At 26.3% G+C, this 16570-nt stretch overlaps 1 protein-coding gene and 1 long non-coding RNA gene across 3 annotated transcripts in view; one reads left to right on the top strand and one right to left on the bottom strand.

Annotated features, from left to right (window-relative positions):
- The window catches only part of LOC142323861 (uncharacterized), a 255933-nt gene that overhangs the window by 26558 nt on the left and 212805 nt on the right, over positions 1 to 16570 (top strand). The gene's annotated exons all lie outside the window — the stretch shown is intronic.
- LOC142323859 (estradiol 17-beta-dehydrogenase 11-like) overlaps positions 489 to 16570 on the bottom strand; it is a 79575-nt gene continuing 63493 nt past the window's right edge. For both annotated transcript variants that reach the window (XM_075364158.1, XM_075364157.1), the window contains exons 5-7: positions 13806 to 13929; positions 9151 to 9264; positions 489 to 5207 (exon numbers count right to left, since the gene is read on the bottom strand). In XM_075364158.1, coding sequence (XP_075220273.1) covers positions 5084 to 5207; positions 9151 to 9264; positions 13806 to 13929 — 362 coding nt within the window. In that variant the 3' untranslated portion in view covers positions 489 to 5083. The remainder of the gene's footprint in view (positions 5208 to 9150; positions 9265 to 13805; positions 13930 to 16570) is intronic.

The raw sequence follows: 16570 nt of genomic DNA, 5'->3' as shown, positions 1-16570 counted from the left end.
ATATGCTAAATTCGCTTATGTAGAAACAAAGATTTCTTTTCAGGTATAAATAAGCTGATTCAGAGGTGGGACATATGTATTAATACTTCTGGAGATTATGTTGAAATGTGAAAAAAATCAAATTGAACCGTTTTAACTCCAGAGCAATTTGTGCCATTAATTACTGAATAACCCTAGTACTTTCTGATTTGATTGTTTTCATAAATATGTGTGTAAAAAATTGATTTTAGTTTGAAGAGGAATGTCATGTATATAGAAATCAAACGTAGAGATCATGTATACAGAGTTTTATTAGTACTTCGTGTATATGTTTTTTGTGAATATGTAAACTCTTGTAACAATGCAACGTCTGTGTTTCTTTAGATAAAATATTCTTTTGGAAACGTATTAATATTTCCATGATAATTATAAATATTAATCTCTGAAATTAATAAAGAAATATTAAATAAGATTATTAAGTTAGGAGGATGAAATTAGTATAGGGCAAGAAAACTGAAAATTAATATTTAATAGTAAATTTTTTTATTAAATAAAATATTACAGATTTCCTTAACGATTAGTAATATCAACTAACAAACTGTACAATATAAAATTATTTACATGTTATTTAATATAATTATATCCTAAAATTTTCTTGACTTTTTTCATTTTAAATAATTTTGTACTCCACCTATCTCAAATTTATTCTCTAAAGAAATTCTTATGTACAATATACTCGTATTCTAATAAAACAATAATGTTGAATTTACATGGTAATCAGCACATCTTGATCTTTCAAAATACGGCGATTCTATAAAATATGTTTATAACTTATTATAGACAGGCAAGCTAGTAGTAATGTACGTAAAAGTCAGGAATTACAAAATAGAAATAATAGTTTCTTTATGGGACAGGATAATCCGTATAAAGAGTAAAAGTAGAATTTCGTACTTAATTAACTTTTTAATTGTGATTTCATTTTCCTTTTATAAAATATGTTAACATTATAGTTAATAAAAATTTTAGTCAATTAATAATATATGTAAATTTTAAAATTTATGTAATTTTAATCACATAAAATAAAAATATAGGTTTATCAGTTTCTTTACTTTTTGAAAATAAATGGAGTAATGTGCATTTTTGTGTGTGTTTATTTAATTATTACAGTGAGAATGTAAAATAATTTGAGTTCTTTTTATTATATTTTTCAATACATTCTGAGCATAAGAACCAATGTATAAATTCTATAACTTTAAAATTTTTAAGAAAGGAAAAATTTAAAGGTAAATAGAGCAGATCATTTTTTGATAAATAGCTCTAAGAAAAAAAGAACCATGAAAATTTTGATAAAAATATAACATTTTGTTAGCAAATAATATATAAATATCAACTTTTTTTCTAGATATGGACGGACGTTTTGACTTTTTTTAAATTATACTTTTGTCCAGGGTAAATTATATATTTAAATTATCCAGCTTTCTTCCATGTACACTTTACATTTTTTACTCTTTTTCTAATGTTTAATTATTTTGTCTGTTAAAACTTTAAACGTATCTTTTGTAAACAAATAAAGTAATGTATTTATTCTGGGGTTTTAAATTAATAAATTTAATAATATAAATATATATATATATATATATATTTGTAAAATGATAAATGGTATCTAAAGGACATGTTTTTGTTAAACAGGAGGAAATAATTTTTGCATAATTCATGTTAAAAATTTTCAAATCTAGTAAAAGGAAAACTATATTGTTTTACAGTAAGAAAAATAGATGAATTTAATTTCAGTTAATTTATACAGAAAATTTCGTGAAAATCGATACAGTCGTTATTAATTATTGAAAAAAAAACGTATACAAATGTTAAGAAAATGGGTGAAGTTTTCCATGAAAAATGACGGTTTAAAAATTAAAGGAAGGATAGTTTGTTAAAAAAATATCAGCCTAAAATCATTGTCTTCAATTAACTAATTGTGGTAGAAGAAATATTCAGACTGATCAGTTTAGTTTGTAAATTTTAAGTGAATATTTGTGCAAACATAGAGACGAACACTTTTCAATAAGAGTATATACATTTACGCTTATTAATAATTAAAAAAATCTTTGATTTACAATGTAACGAAAATCTCTAATAAGTATTAAAACAAAAATTATTATTATTTTGTATATATATATAATAGTACAGTTTTGAATATAATATCCTATAAATTTAATAACAGTAATAATATTATTAATTCTAACTAAATATAATACAATAACAGTATAAATATTGAGCAATTATTCTTTAAATTTTTACATTCATTTTATTTTGTAACATTGTAACATTTCCGTCAAGAAATAGCCTTCTTTCTACAAAATATTTGTAGATAATTAACGTGTAATTTCATACAAATTTATTTCCAGACTAAATGTTAGCGTAATTACAATAACAGGATAATATTATTTAACCAATTTTCAATTTTGTTTCCGCAAAATTACTGGATAAATAAATTGCAATTACATTGGTTCCAAAAATCGTACAGCCAGTAATTAAAAGTTATATATCAATATTTTAAATCTTAGAATTTTCATGTACTTCATTGTTTATAGAAATTCTTCATTAATGTGAAGGAGTTTTGTACTAGTATAAAAGATTCGTGTTTTTTTTAACCAGGTATTTAGAAAGAAGTTATTTCAAAAATATTTCATATATCAATAACGGTGGAATAAATCAAAAAGTTAACATCTTTCTAATTTCCTCATGGTAAAAAAGTGTTACTAGTACAGTATACAGTCTTTGGTACTAATTATTAAAAAACGTTTACCAATGTAAAATTAAAGGTGTTCATCAAAAACTAAATTGTATATATTTGTCATTTTAATACGCGTACGTTTAAATTATTTGTGCATATACAAGAGTTTTTATTTTCTAAGCATGTCAATAAGAAGTAAATCTTTGAACAATATATCTTCATTTTGAATTAAGGAAAAATATACATTTTTATAAATTAATAAGATTTTAATTACTCTCGGAATTATTTATACTTACATTTTCTTCTGAAATTTTCAAACCGTTTGCTGTAGTAATATAGAAATCTTCTTAAACAATTATAACATTATGAAGTCAATTACTCGTATAATGGGCAACAAATTAAAGAAAACGTAAAAGTTAAATTTCTAAGTCTCCAACATAAAACATAAAAAAAATTCTGGCGAAGTATTTAATGACTTTTCCGGCTACGCCAGTTAAATCATATAATACCTTTTATAGTAAAATAATTTGTGCATTTTAGATTCGGGGTCTATAATTTAAAACAATCACAAACATTTTATTGATAGTTCTATATATGAAGTATAAATTTACAGAACATTTTTGAAAAATATTTAAACCGAAAGAAGATAGAGTAAAAGAATAAAATAATATATTTCAACTTTTTAGAGGTATTGGTTGATTTTTTGAAAAAAAATATTGAATATATATTTATGCATTTCAGGTAGCGAATTTTCTTTAAAAAAATGCCTCCGAAGAAAATCGAAACTGTTTTTTTCGCAATATTCCTCACCTCGTTAACGATATTTAAACAAAAAAAAAATAAATCAATGCATCATATATAAAAATATTTGAGCCAAATTTGAAGAAAATATGTTGGGACAATCCTGAGATATCACCAAACAAATTGAAATACATATACCTACATGTCTTTTTTTTTTTTTTTTGGTTTAGATGAACTAGTTGAACCCTAAAACGTAAAGATTTGCAAAAACACGATTCTTCATTTTTTACATGATCATCATACTTTCCCCTTTAATATAGCAATTCTAGCTATATCTCATAGGAAATAAAAACAATATATCGTAGAAAAGATTTTCAGAAGAAAATGTTTTTTTTAAAGGAAAAGCTATCATTTTATTAAATTTTTCAGTTTAATTATGCTTTAACATCTAGCATTTTTCTCCAAAAAGGTTCTGTTGTATTAACTTGTATTAATGTATTTATATTTGATGGAAAACATTGTTTTTTTTTGTCTTTCGTAATAAATAACTTTATATCAGGCTATTATTTCCACGAGTGAACGATAATAATGGCAACTTAATAATGCGGGTATAATAATAATTGTTAACTTTTTCTTCTTTTACACTAACACATTTTATAATAATCCTTTAGCAAAAATTTAATGCATGTTTTTCCAAAGAGGTCTTCTGTCTATGAAAAACAGAAAAAAGAATTATTTTGAAAGTTGATGTTTTAAAAATAGCTTTTCTTGATTCAAATACTGCAGGTAAAATAAAAAAAAAACCTGTTAACTTTTTACTATGAATAAAATAAAAATAATAAGTACAAATTTATTAAAAGCAAATTTACAAAATTTTTATAAATAAAATATTTTGGATCAGATTAATGAATTAGAATGTTATTTTTTTTTAATACTTTTATTTATAGTCCCATCAACAAGTAAAGTAATTAGCGACTTATCAGTGTAATGTAATTGTACCGGTAAATTTGTAATCTTGAACAAACTTAGGTCGACTACTACCAAAGAACACCGGTATCCACTGTCTGGTATTCAAATCCTAATAAAGTTTCAACTTCGAAATCAGCTGATTAACGACGACGTGTAAAGACCATTAGACCAATAAGGTGGGTTTAAAATATATTATTATTAATTTAAATAAACAAAGTGACCTTGGAAGTAAATTCCTAACTTAATATTATTACAGCCGTTTTTATACTTAAATAAAAAAAAATTTCTGGAACACTTTTTTCTCTAAAATGCCTGTTTTTTGTTTGTTTTAAAACAGTTTATTAAGGTAGATAATTTATAAAGATAACCGGTAACATAAATTTATCTTTAATTATATAAATATATATATATATATATATACAGATGAATTATCAAACAAGACAATGAGAGAAAAAAACAGCTAACCAAGCCATGACCAATTTTGGCATATGAGAGTCAATCAGGAATTAGCAATACGTTGCAAATTTTATTAAACATAGCATATTTTATTTTTTTTAAAAATAACTTCTAAGATAGAAAAAAACATAATATACTAATAATAAATACTTTGTTAATTACTATATATATATATAATTAATATATATTATATTCTTTTTTTGATCACTTAAGTGTATCCTTAATGATATGCATTGGTGGTAAATTGTTCCACTTTTCTTTTTCAGGTACTTTAACATCAGCATGGCATACTTGTTTAAATTGATCATAAATGTAAATTGGTAGTAACCTGTAACATAAAATTATTGCTTTCACTATAAGTATTATTACAGATTTTTAATGTCAATAAAAGATTAGTATTATGTATATTAAAAGTTAAAACTTTTTTTGAATTTTTAAAAAAATAATTCTATAGTAAATTAAGGTACTAATGTTAAAATTAAGCTTGAATTTAAAATAAAAATATAATTTGAACAGCTAATTTTAAACTGGAACATCAAGATTTAATTTGAGGTAAATCTTACTTCGCCGGTCTCCGTGACAAAATGGTAGCTTCTCGGTCTTTCATCCGGAGGTTCCGGATTTGAATTCCGGTGTTGGATTTTTCACATGCTATAAACATTTCTATTAAATATTCTCACGACACAAGCTCCGAGCTTATGTGGAGATTTAATCATAAAAATTAATCTAGTACAGTATCATTTTCATTAATAATTTTATTAATCGCTTTATGAGACGAAAGATATAAAAAGGGAAGCCAAAAAGAAAATAATGAGGCGATTAATAAAAATTTGAAAATGGAATTTAAGTTAGAAAATATAATAATCTTAAGACGAATTTTAAAATAGAGACTATTTTGGTAGAACCTTTTAAAAACATAAAAGAAAAGAACTTTGTGTGTTTTATAATGCGATAATCCAGCGATAATAAAACTAGTTAAAAAAGGAAGTATTATTATTCTAGAAAGAAATATTGCAGCAAAGTAATTAATTGTACGTCCTACATCCAATTCAACTACCTAACATTTCTTTTTTTTTTTTTTTAGTATAAGAAATTAATTTATGTAGTATGTGATAAAATTCCTAGCCTGATCGGGATTCGAATCAAGAAACATATACATATAAATTAGAAATACATAAAATACGAGTAAACTTATTAAGAAAATAACTAAAGGACAGAAACGGTAGCAGTATTAAAACAGAATTATGGTTTTATTAACTTGCAAAAGACCTGCATCAAATTTCAAACGCCTGTAAGACACCTACAATCGTAGCCCTTAGTTGCAGGTGTAAATTGTATGCCTTTCAAGAGAGTTTAGTAAACGAATATATATTCAAGAAAACAACGTTGTATGTTTGAGTTGCCCAAAAATCTGTATAAAATTAAAAATAATCAGGGAATATCTGATGGGGAAGCTTAACTAAGAAGCTTGTTGAAAAATAACTTACATGCCTGGACATAAAATCCATAAATAAATTAGAATCTATGAAATATATAAGTGGGGATATAGAATGTGAGAAATACTGGGGCTAAGACGTGTAGCAGAGAATGTAAAGGTATGTGGAAATAAATTAAATGAATGGACTTAGATCAGACACGAAAAAAAATTCATACGTCACGGTTTAATCTAATAAAAAATAAAATATAGTATTTCATTTAATTTAAATACTAGTATATTTTGGAAAAAAAAAAATACTTCAAAATATTTTTTGATATATACGTTAGACTATAATTTTTAATATTCTAGAAAAACGGAAAATCTTGGTTATTTGTTTAATATTTTATATGTATGTAATTATCTTTATTTCTAAGATTATCATAACGGATAGTATTCTTAGACGTTTTAGTAAATAAGAGAAGAAATGTGTCGCTATTGATTAAAAAAATCCGCTTTTTATGTATTTTTTAACGTTTTAATATCCTTTGAATCTATGTTGACGTCCTTTTTACTTTAAATCTAAAAGAAAATATTTTATTAGAGAATTTTTAAATGTGGTATGTGTGTTTCTGAATTGTAAGTATAGTAATTGTGTTTTTTTTTTTTGTTTTTTTTATTATCAAATGAGAAGATCAGAAGGTATTAAGAAGTAGCTTCCTACGTCTCAATGGGGAATAAATTTTGTTACAAAGCACGCGTGTGCTTTGTAGTTCGTTAAAAAATAGTAACAACGGAAATACCATTAAAAAATTAATAATTTAAAAAGGTATACCCGTTTCAAAAAGTTGGAGTTTTATAAATGTTTAACACTATTTACTTTTTCATCATATCGACCTGAAACTTTTTTCATAATTCGGTTTTTAACTCTTATCCCAAGGGTACAAGAAAAACTAATTTATATAATTTTTCGACAATTTTTCAACAATTTATATAATTGTTAGTAAATACAATCTTTTTGTTAACTATTCTAGAATGTTGTAATTTTTTCGATATTTTAATCTAAAACATTATAACTTATGACAGATTATCTTTGGAAAAGTTTGTTTATTTCACTCGAAAATTTTACTTTACAGTTGATTCATCAATTAAAAATATTTATTTTATTATCCAAAAAAAGTTAAAATTCAGCAAACACAGTACAACGTTTAAAAATAACTAGATTTTCTCTTAAACATTTAATAAAATAAAAAACACATATATTTATAAAATATTCTTAGTGATTAAATTTGCTCCTTGTAACAAATGCTAACGATTTGATAAAAGTAGATTTCTAATTCTCAACTTAAAATAATTATGTGAATAATAGTAGATTAAGCAACGAGCCTATAATTATAGCCATTAATGTGCGAGTGCGAAGTAAGTCACGTAAATTTTGCAAGAGTGCAATAATGGCCATTAAAGAGAGTATTTTTTCTACGGCTGAGAAAGTATTTGGATTATTGATTTAAATCGATGATAGAATACATTGTTTACGGATTATATTATTTTAAATTAAAAAAAAAATACATTTCTGTTGCAATAGGTTATTAGTCATAAGGTCTGCCTTTTCTTCAGTATCGATCGGTGTTAAAAACATTTCTTCCTCCTTAGTCCAAGATAATCAACAAAAGGATAAACATTGTAATATGGAAACTTAATTACATATTGGTGTACTTTGAGATTAACCTCTGATTTAGTAGTTAGCAAGCAAAGTAAAAAGGACAGCCGATACATTAAACAATACTCGCTTCTGTTTGATCAGTGGTCGAAAAGGGAAGGCTTTTGGTAGGTCAAACACCTATGTCATAATTAAAATCTGTTTCATAATGACACTCATTTTGATACAGGACAAGCCGCGTAATTCAAACGTTATAATGCAGCCGTGGGAAAAAATTATTTATAAGTGGAAGCAACTCTGCTGCGGTTGAGGAAGTTAAAATAATGAACTTACAATAAAAATTTTAATGTTAAGTAGAGAGAATAATAATAATAATAATAAAAAAATAAAAAAATAGTGTTAGTATAAAATGTGCGGAAGGTTTGAAATTCTTTAAGATTAACAAAATTATAATATAAACATTTTCGCTCCTGCGTAGAGAGAATTGTTTTAATACAGAAAGAGTGCTTTACAAAGAGTGCTTTAGAAAGAGTGTATTAGTTGCTTTACATCCTATCTCATAGATCTTTGTAAAGTACTTAAAAGATTAAGGTATAACAGATAACCGGCCATAGTTCCTCTCTTTGAGAGTATTGATGTTCACTTGATGAACATAATGAATTGTTCATTTATAGAAATGAAATCATCATGTGTGTGAATTTTTCATGATAATAAGAAGAAAACCCGGTTACTTGTTCATTCCTCATTATACAATAAATCCGAGTTTGAAATTGTTGTTATTTTTTAGAATGGATGATATACCAGTTTTGGATTTCATGTATATATTATCGTATCACCTAAAAAATTTAATTAAGGACACTATAAACAATTCAACAACATTTGAATTTAACATTTTTAGTAGTTAGTAATATAGTGCATAATAATAATTAAGAAAAAAAAGATTTTTTATAAATATAAAGCTGGTGTAAGTAGAGATAATTTATTTCACTATAAATTTATTTTGTACCAGTAACGGTACAGAAAGAGGTGATGAGACTATTAAACGACTTTTAACTTAGTAAATCTTCAATGAAGGAGATAAAACCAATGTACGTGAGTGGATTAAATAGACATTCATTAGGTTAAAACTTTGAAAAACTGAGCAAGATAAGAAACATGAGCTAAGTTTTTATAAAAAAAATTTCTTATAATACTTACTTTGATAAATGAATGATGTAATACATATCTTCTGGTATGCTAACAGAGAACCATTCATGTTTAATTCCTTCAATAGTTTTTTCTACTACTTCATCAATTGTTAATTCTGGAAACCTATAACAGATTACAGTTGTTAAAATGGTTTTATATTATTTTTTTTAATTCAACTACATCAAATTAAATTATAAATAACAAATTAATTTTGGAATTTTAACTTCAAAATATAAACCTTTATTGAATTTTATCAATTTTATACTAAGAATATATTACCTGTTTTCTATTCTAACAAAATTATGATTAATTATTTTATATTACACGCCTCTTCGTCGAAATGAGGTCTATTACCGCCTGCGAATAATATTAAGCACGTATTTGATTTCCTTTGAAATAAGCTAATATTGAATGCTTGTAATTCTTTTTTTTTTGTCTTCAGCCATTTGACTGGTTTGATGCAGCTCTCCAAGATTCCCTATCTAGTGCTAGTCGTTTCATTTCAGTATACCCTCTACATCCTACATCCCCAACAATTTGTTTTACATACTCCAAACGTGGCCTGCCTACACAATTTTTCCCTTCTACCTGTCCTTCCAATATTAAAGCGACTATTCCAGGATGCCTTAGTATGTGGCCTATAAGTCTGTCTCTTCTTTTAACTATATTTTTCCAAATGCTTCTTTCTTCATCTATTTGCCGCAATACCTCTTCATTTGTCACTTTATCCACCCATCTGATTTTTAACATTCTCCTATAGCACCACATTTCACAAGCTTCTAATCTTTTCTTCTCAGATACTCCGATTGTCCAAGTTTCACTTCCATATAAAGCGACACTCCAAACATATACTTTCAAAAATCTTTTCCTGAGATTTAAATTAATTTTTGATGTAAACAAATTATATTTCTTACTGAAGGCTCGTTTAGCTTGTGCTATTCGGCATTTTATATCGCTCCTGCTTCGTCCATCTTTAGTAATTTTACTTCCCAAATAACAAAATTCTTCTACCTCCATAATCTTTTCTCCTCCTATTTTCACATTCAGCGGTCCATCTTTGTTATTTCTACTACATTTCATTACTTTTGTTTTGTTCTTGTTTATTTTCATGCGATAGTTCTTGCGTAGGACTTCATCTATGCCGTTCATTGTTTCTTCTAAATCCTTTTTACTCTCGGCTAGAATTACTATATCATCAGCAAATCGTAGCATCTTTATCTTTTCACCTTGTACTGTTACTCCGAATCTAAATTGTTCTTTAACATCATTAACTGCTAGTTCCATGTAAAGATTAAAAAGTAACGGAGATAGGGAACATCCTTGTCGGACTCCCTTTCTTATTAGGGCTTCTTTCTTATGCTTCAATTGTTATTGTTGCTGTTTGGTTCCTGTACATGTTAGTAATTGTTCTTCTATCTCTGTATTTGAACCCTAATTTTTTTAAAATGCTGAACATTTTATTCCAATCTACGTTATCGAAAGCCTTTTCTAGGTCTATAAACGCCAAGTATGTCGGTTTGTTTTTCTTTAATCTTCCTTCTACTATTAATCTGAGGCCTAAAATTGCTTCCCTTGTCCCTATACTTTTCCTGAAACCAAATTGGTCTTCTCCTAACACTTCTTCCACTCTCCTCTCAATTCTTCTGAATAAAATTCTAGTTAAGATTTTTGATGCATGACTAGTTAAACTAATTGTTCTGTATTCTTCACATTTATCTGCCCCTGCTTTCTTTGGTATCATAACTATAACACTTTTTTTGAAGTCTGACGGAAATTCCCCTTTTTCATAAATATTACACACCAGTTTGTATAATCTATCAATCGCTTCCTCACCTGCACTGCGCAGTAATTCTACAGGTATTCCGTCTATTCCAGGAGCCTTTCTGCCATTTAAATCTTTTAATGCTCTCTTAAATTCAGATCTCAGTATTGTTTCTCCCATTTCATCCTCCTCAACTTCCGGCTTCAGGGTTGTAATTCATGCGAATGTAATTTGTGCTGATTTCAGAAGTAATTTTTTTTTTTTATTTCATGTAACTTATTTTATAAGAGATACTTTATTCTTTTAATTAAAATAGTATTAAAAAACTCTAGGTTTTTAATCAGTCAAAAATATTCCGTTTCGAAGTTATTTAAAGTTGAAATTAGGCAGATATACCTTTCTTCATCAGAATTACGACCGAATTATCTTGAAATTGTTTAATGCTACTCAAAAATGATAATGATCATCACAATTTTAAATTCTTGAAAATTAGCCTTGTGAACTGTTTCAGAAAATTAAAATTTTATTAAAACTACAGTTTTACTTCGTATTATCATTTATGTATATATATATATATATATATATATATGAGTCAACATAAACAGCCAGAAAACTTAGTGTTAAAGAACACAGACAAGTCCTTATTATATTTTACCTATGAAAATGTCCATTCAGATAGCTACGCAGAATCAAGTAATACGGTTGAGGTAGGATCGTTTTTAACTTGTGTTACAGGCCAGGTAATCAGACCTTGTCAAAGACGTGCTGATAAGTTTTGCTCATAGCTAATTTTGCTAATAATCTTGCTATGCGTCTATTCGTCTGCAAAATTGTCGATTGACCACTTCGGAAGCTGAACTGATGATCAGAAATAACACGATTGCCCAAGAATACGCCGAAAAAAAAGTGTCTCAAATATTTTAGAAAAAATAGGTAATAGACTTATCGGTCTATACGAAGTAACATCAAGTACCTGTTTACCTGGTTTCGGGAACCATTTGTGAAAATTTTCACTTCATCGGGAAGCACGTAGTGATGCCATTAAAGAGGTATGTTATGTAAAGAATGGCTGTGAAAGGAAGGATAAGTAGCATGTTTTTATTAAATAAGTAAAAGCCTAGGATCTTCTGTGAATCCTGGTCCATCCTGATTACTTGCAAAAGCTCTGATGATGGAAACAGCTTAACAGGAAGACTCAGAGTAATAGGACTGCACAAGAATTAATGAATCTCTTCCTCGCCAGCCCCTTGTGTATCAAGTGGTTCAAAGATTTTGCTCAGGTAAAGTGTATATTAGATAGCCTTCTCTTTGTCGCTCTGAGCCCATTATTCACTTTAGAATGCTAAAATAATATTTTGTTTTTAGTTATGATATTCTAACTTTTCGTTTTTCATTTTAAGAGATATTTATTTTTAGGTGATACTATTATTTACTATTTTATTTACCTCAAACAAATAACGTAACTACATATGGTATTCGAATTAATTGCTTTCAAAAATCTGTTAAAAATATTTATTTATTTTCAACAACATTAACAAAAGCTGGAAAAATATTGTATGATTATGCTGGTCAGCTCATTGTTACCAAAAAATGACTTAAGCATCAAAATTCCCAAATTTTTAATGAATAAATTTTTATTTTTAAGGGCTTTCTTACTTTGTGGGAAAATCTTATTTATTAAAAATTATTCATAAAAAAAATTGATTTAAAAAATAATTGTTTTTAATAATATTGAAAAAAAAAAGAATAACTTTTATGAAGGTAGTGGAAAAAATTGCTCCTCTTTTTGTGTCCGGATTATGATTAGGTGGCAAAGCTACTTTAATTTAAATAGCCTTTTAAGTGATGAAGAGACCTAAAAAAAATCTTTTTCTTAATGGTAAAAATTACAAGTTCGAGAAAAAGAAGAAAAAAACAATGTATATTCTAAAAATATTAATATGCAGGTTAGGCTTAAGAAATTTGTTTAAGTAAAGTTTCCTCTAAAGCTAACTTTTCTTCAATAAAATGTAAAATAAAAAAATAAAAAAAACTTCAAAAAACTTTTCTGCATTTTAGGTCCAGGGTTTATAAAAAAAAAGCTCTAGTATAATCTTTCAAAAAAATTTCTTGTAAAATATTTAAACCGAATGCAGATGGAGCGAAAGAAGATGAGAAATATATATTTAAATTTTAAGTGGAGGATTGGTTTTTGAAAATTTTTTTTGACTATTTATATGTGATGCATTGCAGGTTAAAAATTTGCTTTAAAAACGATTTCTCTGTAATGCCTCGGAAGAAAATCGAAATCGGTTTTTCGTGATATTCCCCATCATTTAACAATTAAAAAAAAAGAATAATAATAATATCATCTATAAATACGCCATATATATACTGAAGCTAAATTTGAAAGAAATCTGTTTGGTCAATCCTGAAATATAAGGCCAAAAGCAGTGCGACACGCATATGTATATATACGTACGCGTATACATACATATATACTCTATGTGTTTTTGGTTTATATGAACTAGTTGGACCCTAAAATTTAAGAATATTTAAAAAACCGATACCCCATTTTTGATATGATCACCATACTTTACCCTTTTCTTAACATAAAAGTATGTTAAGTTGTACAGAAATAGATGATTTGTGTTCTTTATTGGTTGGTGATTTATCAATAGGGTAATATATTTGATTTCACTGTGCTATTATAAGATCTTTTTCTGCCTGATTTGCTTCATAAATTTAAAGTTTTTTAATAGAAATACTATGAGAGTAAATTATTTCTCCTTATGTAAAATATATAGCCGGATTAATTTTTTTTTTTAGGATTGGAATCAAAAAACTGATCCATCATTAATTAGCACATTATCAAACTTAACCAGCTTACTACTAAAATTATCTATAAATACTTCATTGTCACCTTATACTCCAGTTTTCTGTGTAATCACCACTGGTGTTGATGAAATATGGATGAACACATGTCAGGTGGATATTTTCGTTATCCCCATCTTTTTTTAATTCATCTCTGAGAGTTTCCATCAAACCTGTTTAATAATAATGTAATAAAACATTAAATACAATTCAATCAATAATTAAACAAATAAATCTTGTAAAATTTTATTTTTGAAGTGTTGGTTTTAATATAAATGAAAATTGTGTATTAAAAAAGAATAACAAGTAAAATTAAATGTACATGAGATATAAGCGTTTTGTGGAAGAGAAGGGAAACGGTTAAGTGATAAATTTATGTAATTGAAACAATGAAAAGAGCAGTAAAAAGTAATTGGTTAACCCATATACTGAAAAGAGTAACATACATTTGTTAGATATATGTTGTAAAGATTACTTATAAGAAAAAAAAACTTAAAGGATAAAAGTGATGAATGATATAAAGTGAGGTTTAACTTATCAACAAATTAAAAGCACACAAGAAAATAGCGATATAAGGTCAGAAAACTTTACAAAATGACACATCCTCCTTAATTTAAAATGATTCTTGTTTTGGTTCAAAATTATAACATAGTATTTTTTCCAGATTTCGGACTGTTTGTTTTTAATAAAACTCAAATTTATTAAAACAAGTAGTTCTGTACACTCTTTATTAAAGTATATGTTACTAAGAATTTCTCAGATTTAAAAAAATTCTTTAAATATTTTGTTGCAAAATTGCGTTTGTTTACTGACATTTGAATGAAGTTTTTTACGTAAACAAAAAAAATAATCCTTTAAGTAATCAATTTTCTGTTTTCCATTAATTTTGTTAAAAATTATTACAGTTCTGAAATCTGTTTCAATTTTTCAGATAATTTTAAAGTATAAATTTTTTCTCTTAATGTAAAATCAAAAAATTTCAGTATAGCAACATTTAACCGTAGGAGCAGAAATTAGGGAAAATTCTTTCGCAAGCTATAACTCGAAAACGACTCGTTTCCGGACCAATAAATATTTAAACTGTATCTTTAATTTCACTTGTAGAACATGGTCTAATATTTTTCCGTTTGTTAATGAGATAATCCTATATACATTACTCAAATCCGTTTTTTTATTCAAAATCTAAAATTTATTTTTTTTTATATACATTTATCTTGTTAGAGATTATATGTTTACTAGCCATGTACAAAATAGTTTTTAATTACCGTTATTCTGGCATTTATTCAACGTTAAGCTTCCATACTCTTTTTGCTTACTTCTGTTTACTGATTCAGTATAGAATTATTAATAATTTTAGAAATAAATTACAACCACTGTTTTGCTAAATAAAATCTTATGCACAAATTGAAACCAGACTACTTCGAATGAAAAAAAAAAAATGGTAATCACGAATACAATTTTTTAAACTTTCACAAAAATTATTCGTGTGACTTTAATAATATTTTAATATGTTAAAATTGATATATTATTATTTTTTTTTTGGAACTGTTACGAAATAGATTGCAATTTTGAGAAAAAAACCACTTTTTTTATTTGTACAGCTTTAAATTATTGGCTGTCAATTTGAAATCATAGCAAATCGCTACAACTTCATAGCGATCCAAATACTTCAAGATCCAGATAAATGCGGTGTTGTTTTAAGCATGAGTACATCACTGCAATGAAGAAACTCGACCATGAGCTAAACATGCTACTTATTGTTTAACTCGTCACATGATCATAATGGTATGATGATTACTAAATAGATTTTGTAAACTGATCACTGCACTTTGAGTTGCACATACTTCCTTTCCATAATGTAGAAACGAAACTGGGTATCACTTTAGGATTGCCTAACTTAGTAAGCGGGTATTTTAAAGAGATATCCAGTTGTATAATCTTTAAATGTGTAAATATCTATAAATCTAAATACATCTACATTAATTGTATAATGTATGTTTTCCATATACCTATATTGAATAATTATATAATTAAATATCAAGGTTATTAAGAAAATGATGAAGCTTTACCTAAAAAATTCATTAAAAATTTATATATTAGACTGTTACCTACGTAATTGTCTTTACTTTTCCTTAAACGAGTTATATGGTATACTAGTTACTATAATAAGAGGGACGTGTTGTTGTAACAGTGATAAATATGATTTTAACTTTTTTATCTTATATTTTGACTCATAGATTAATGAAACATTGAAAAAATGCGGTGTAAATTCTGTTTGTTTACTTATATTTATGTGTATCAGCATGTATTTGGATTAATAACTTGGAGGATGCACTAAAAAGTAAGGATATTTATTTCGTTTTTAAATTTCAAATTTTTTAAAATCAGTGCTAAATTCAATCACACTACTTAACCAATTGAAGACCTCCGTGGTGGAGTAGTAATGTTTCAGCCTGTCATCCGAATGTCTCGTGATCGAAACCCGTTCAGATATGGCATTTTTCATTTGCTGATTAGATTTCATATTCCTTAAGATTTTAACGTACAAGTTACAAATTTATGTGGTGAATTGATGGTAAGAAATTCCTCAATTTTTCACCAAATTATTAAAGTCCAAATTTAAAGAAATGAGTAGCACTTACTTTTTATGCTAATGAATCTGTGTTATTATTATTGTGATTATCATTATTATTATTAAATTAACGTTATCTTGTATTATTATTTTTATTTGCATTTAAAATATGGTTAGGTCTACATAAAATAGGCTCACATGAAAAAAAAATCAAGTGTGAGAAGGTAGTGTTAAGGATTGAA

The sequence above is a fragment of the Lycorma delicatula genome, chromosome 4 (assembly GCF_047948215.1).
Source record: "Lycorma delicatula isolate Av1 chromosome 4, ASM4794821v1, whole genome shotgun sequence".
In the NCBI taxonomy this organism is placed as follows: Eukaryota; Metazoa; Arthropoda; class Insecta; order Hemiptera; family Fulgoridae; genus Lycorma; species Lycorma delicatula.
The sequence above is the reverse complement of the archived record's forward strand: the minus strand, read 5'-3'. Positions and strand labels throughout refer to the sequence as shown.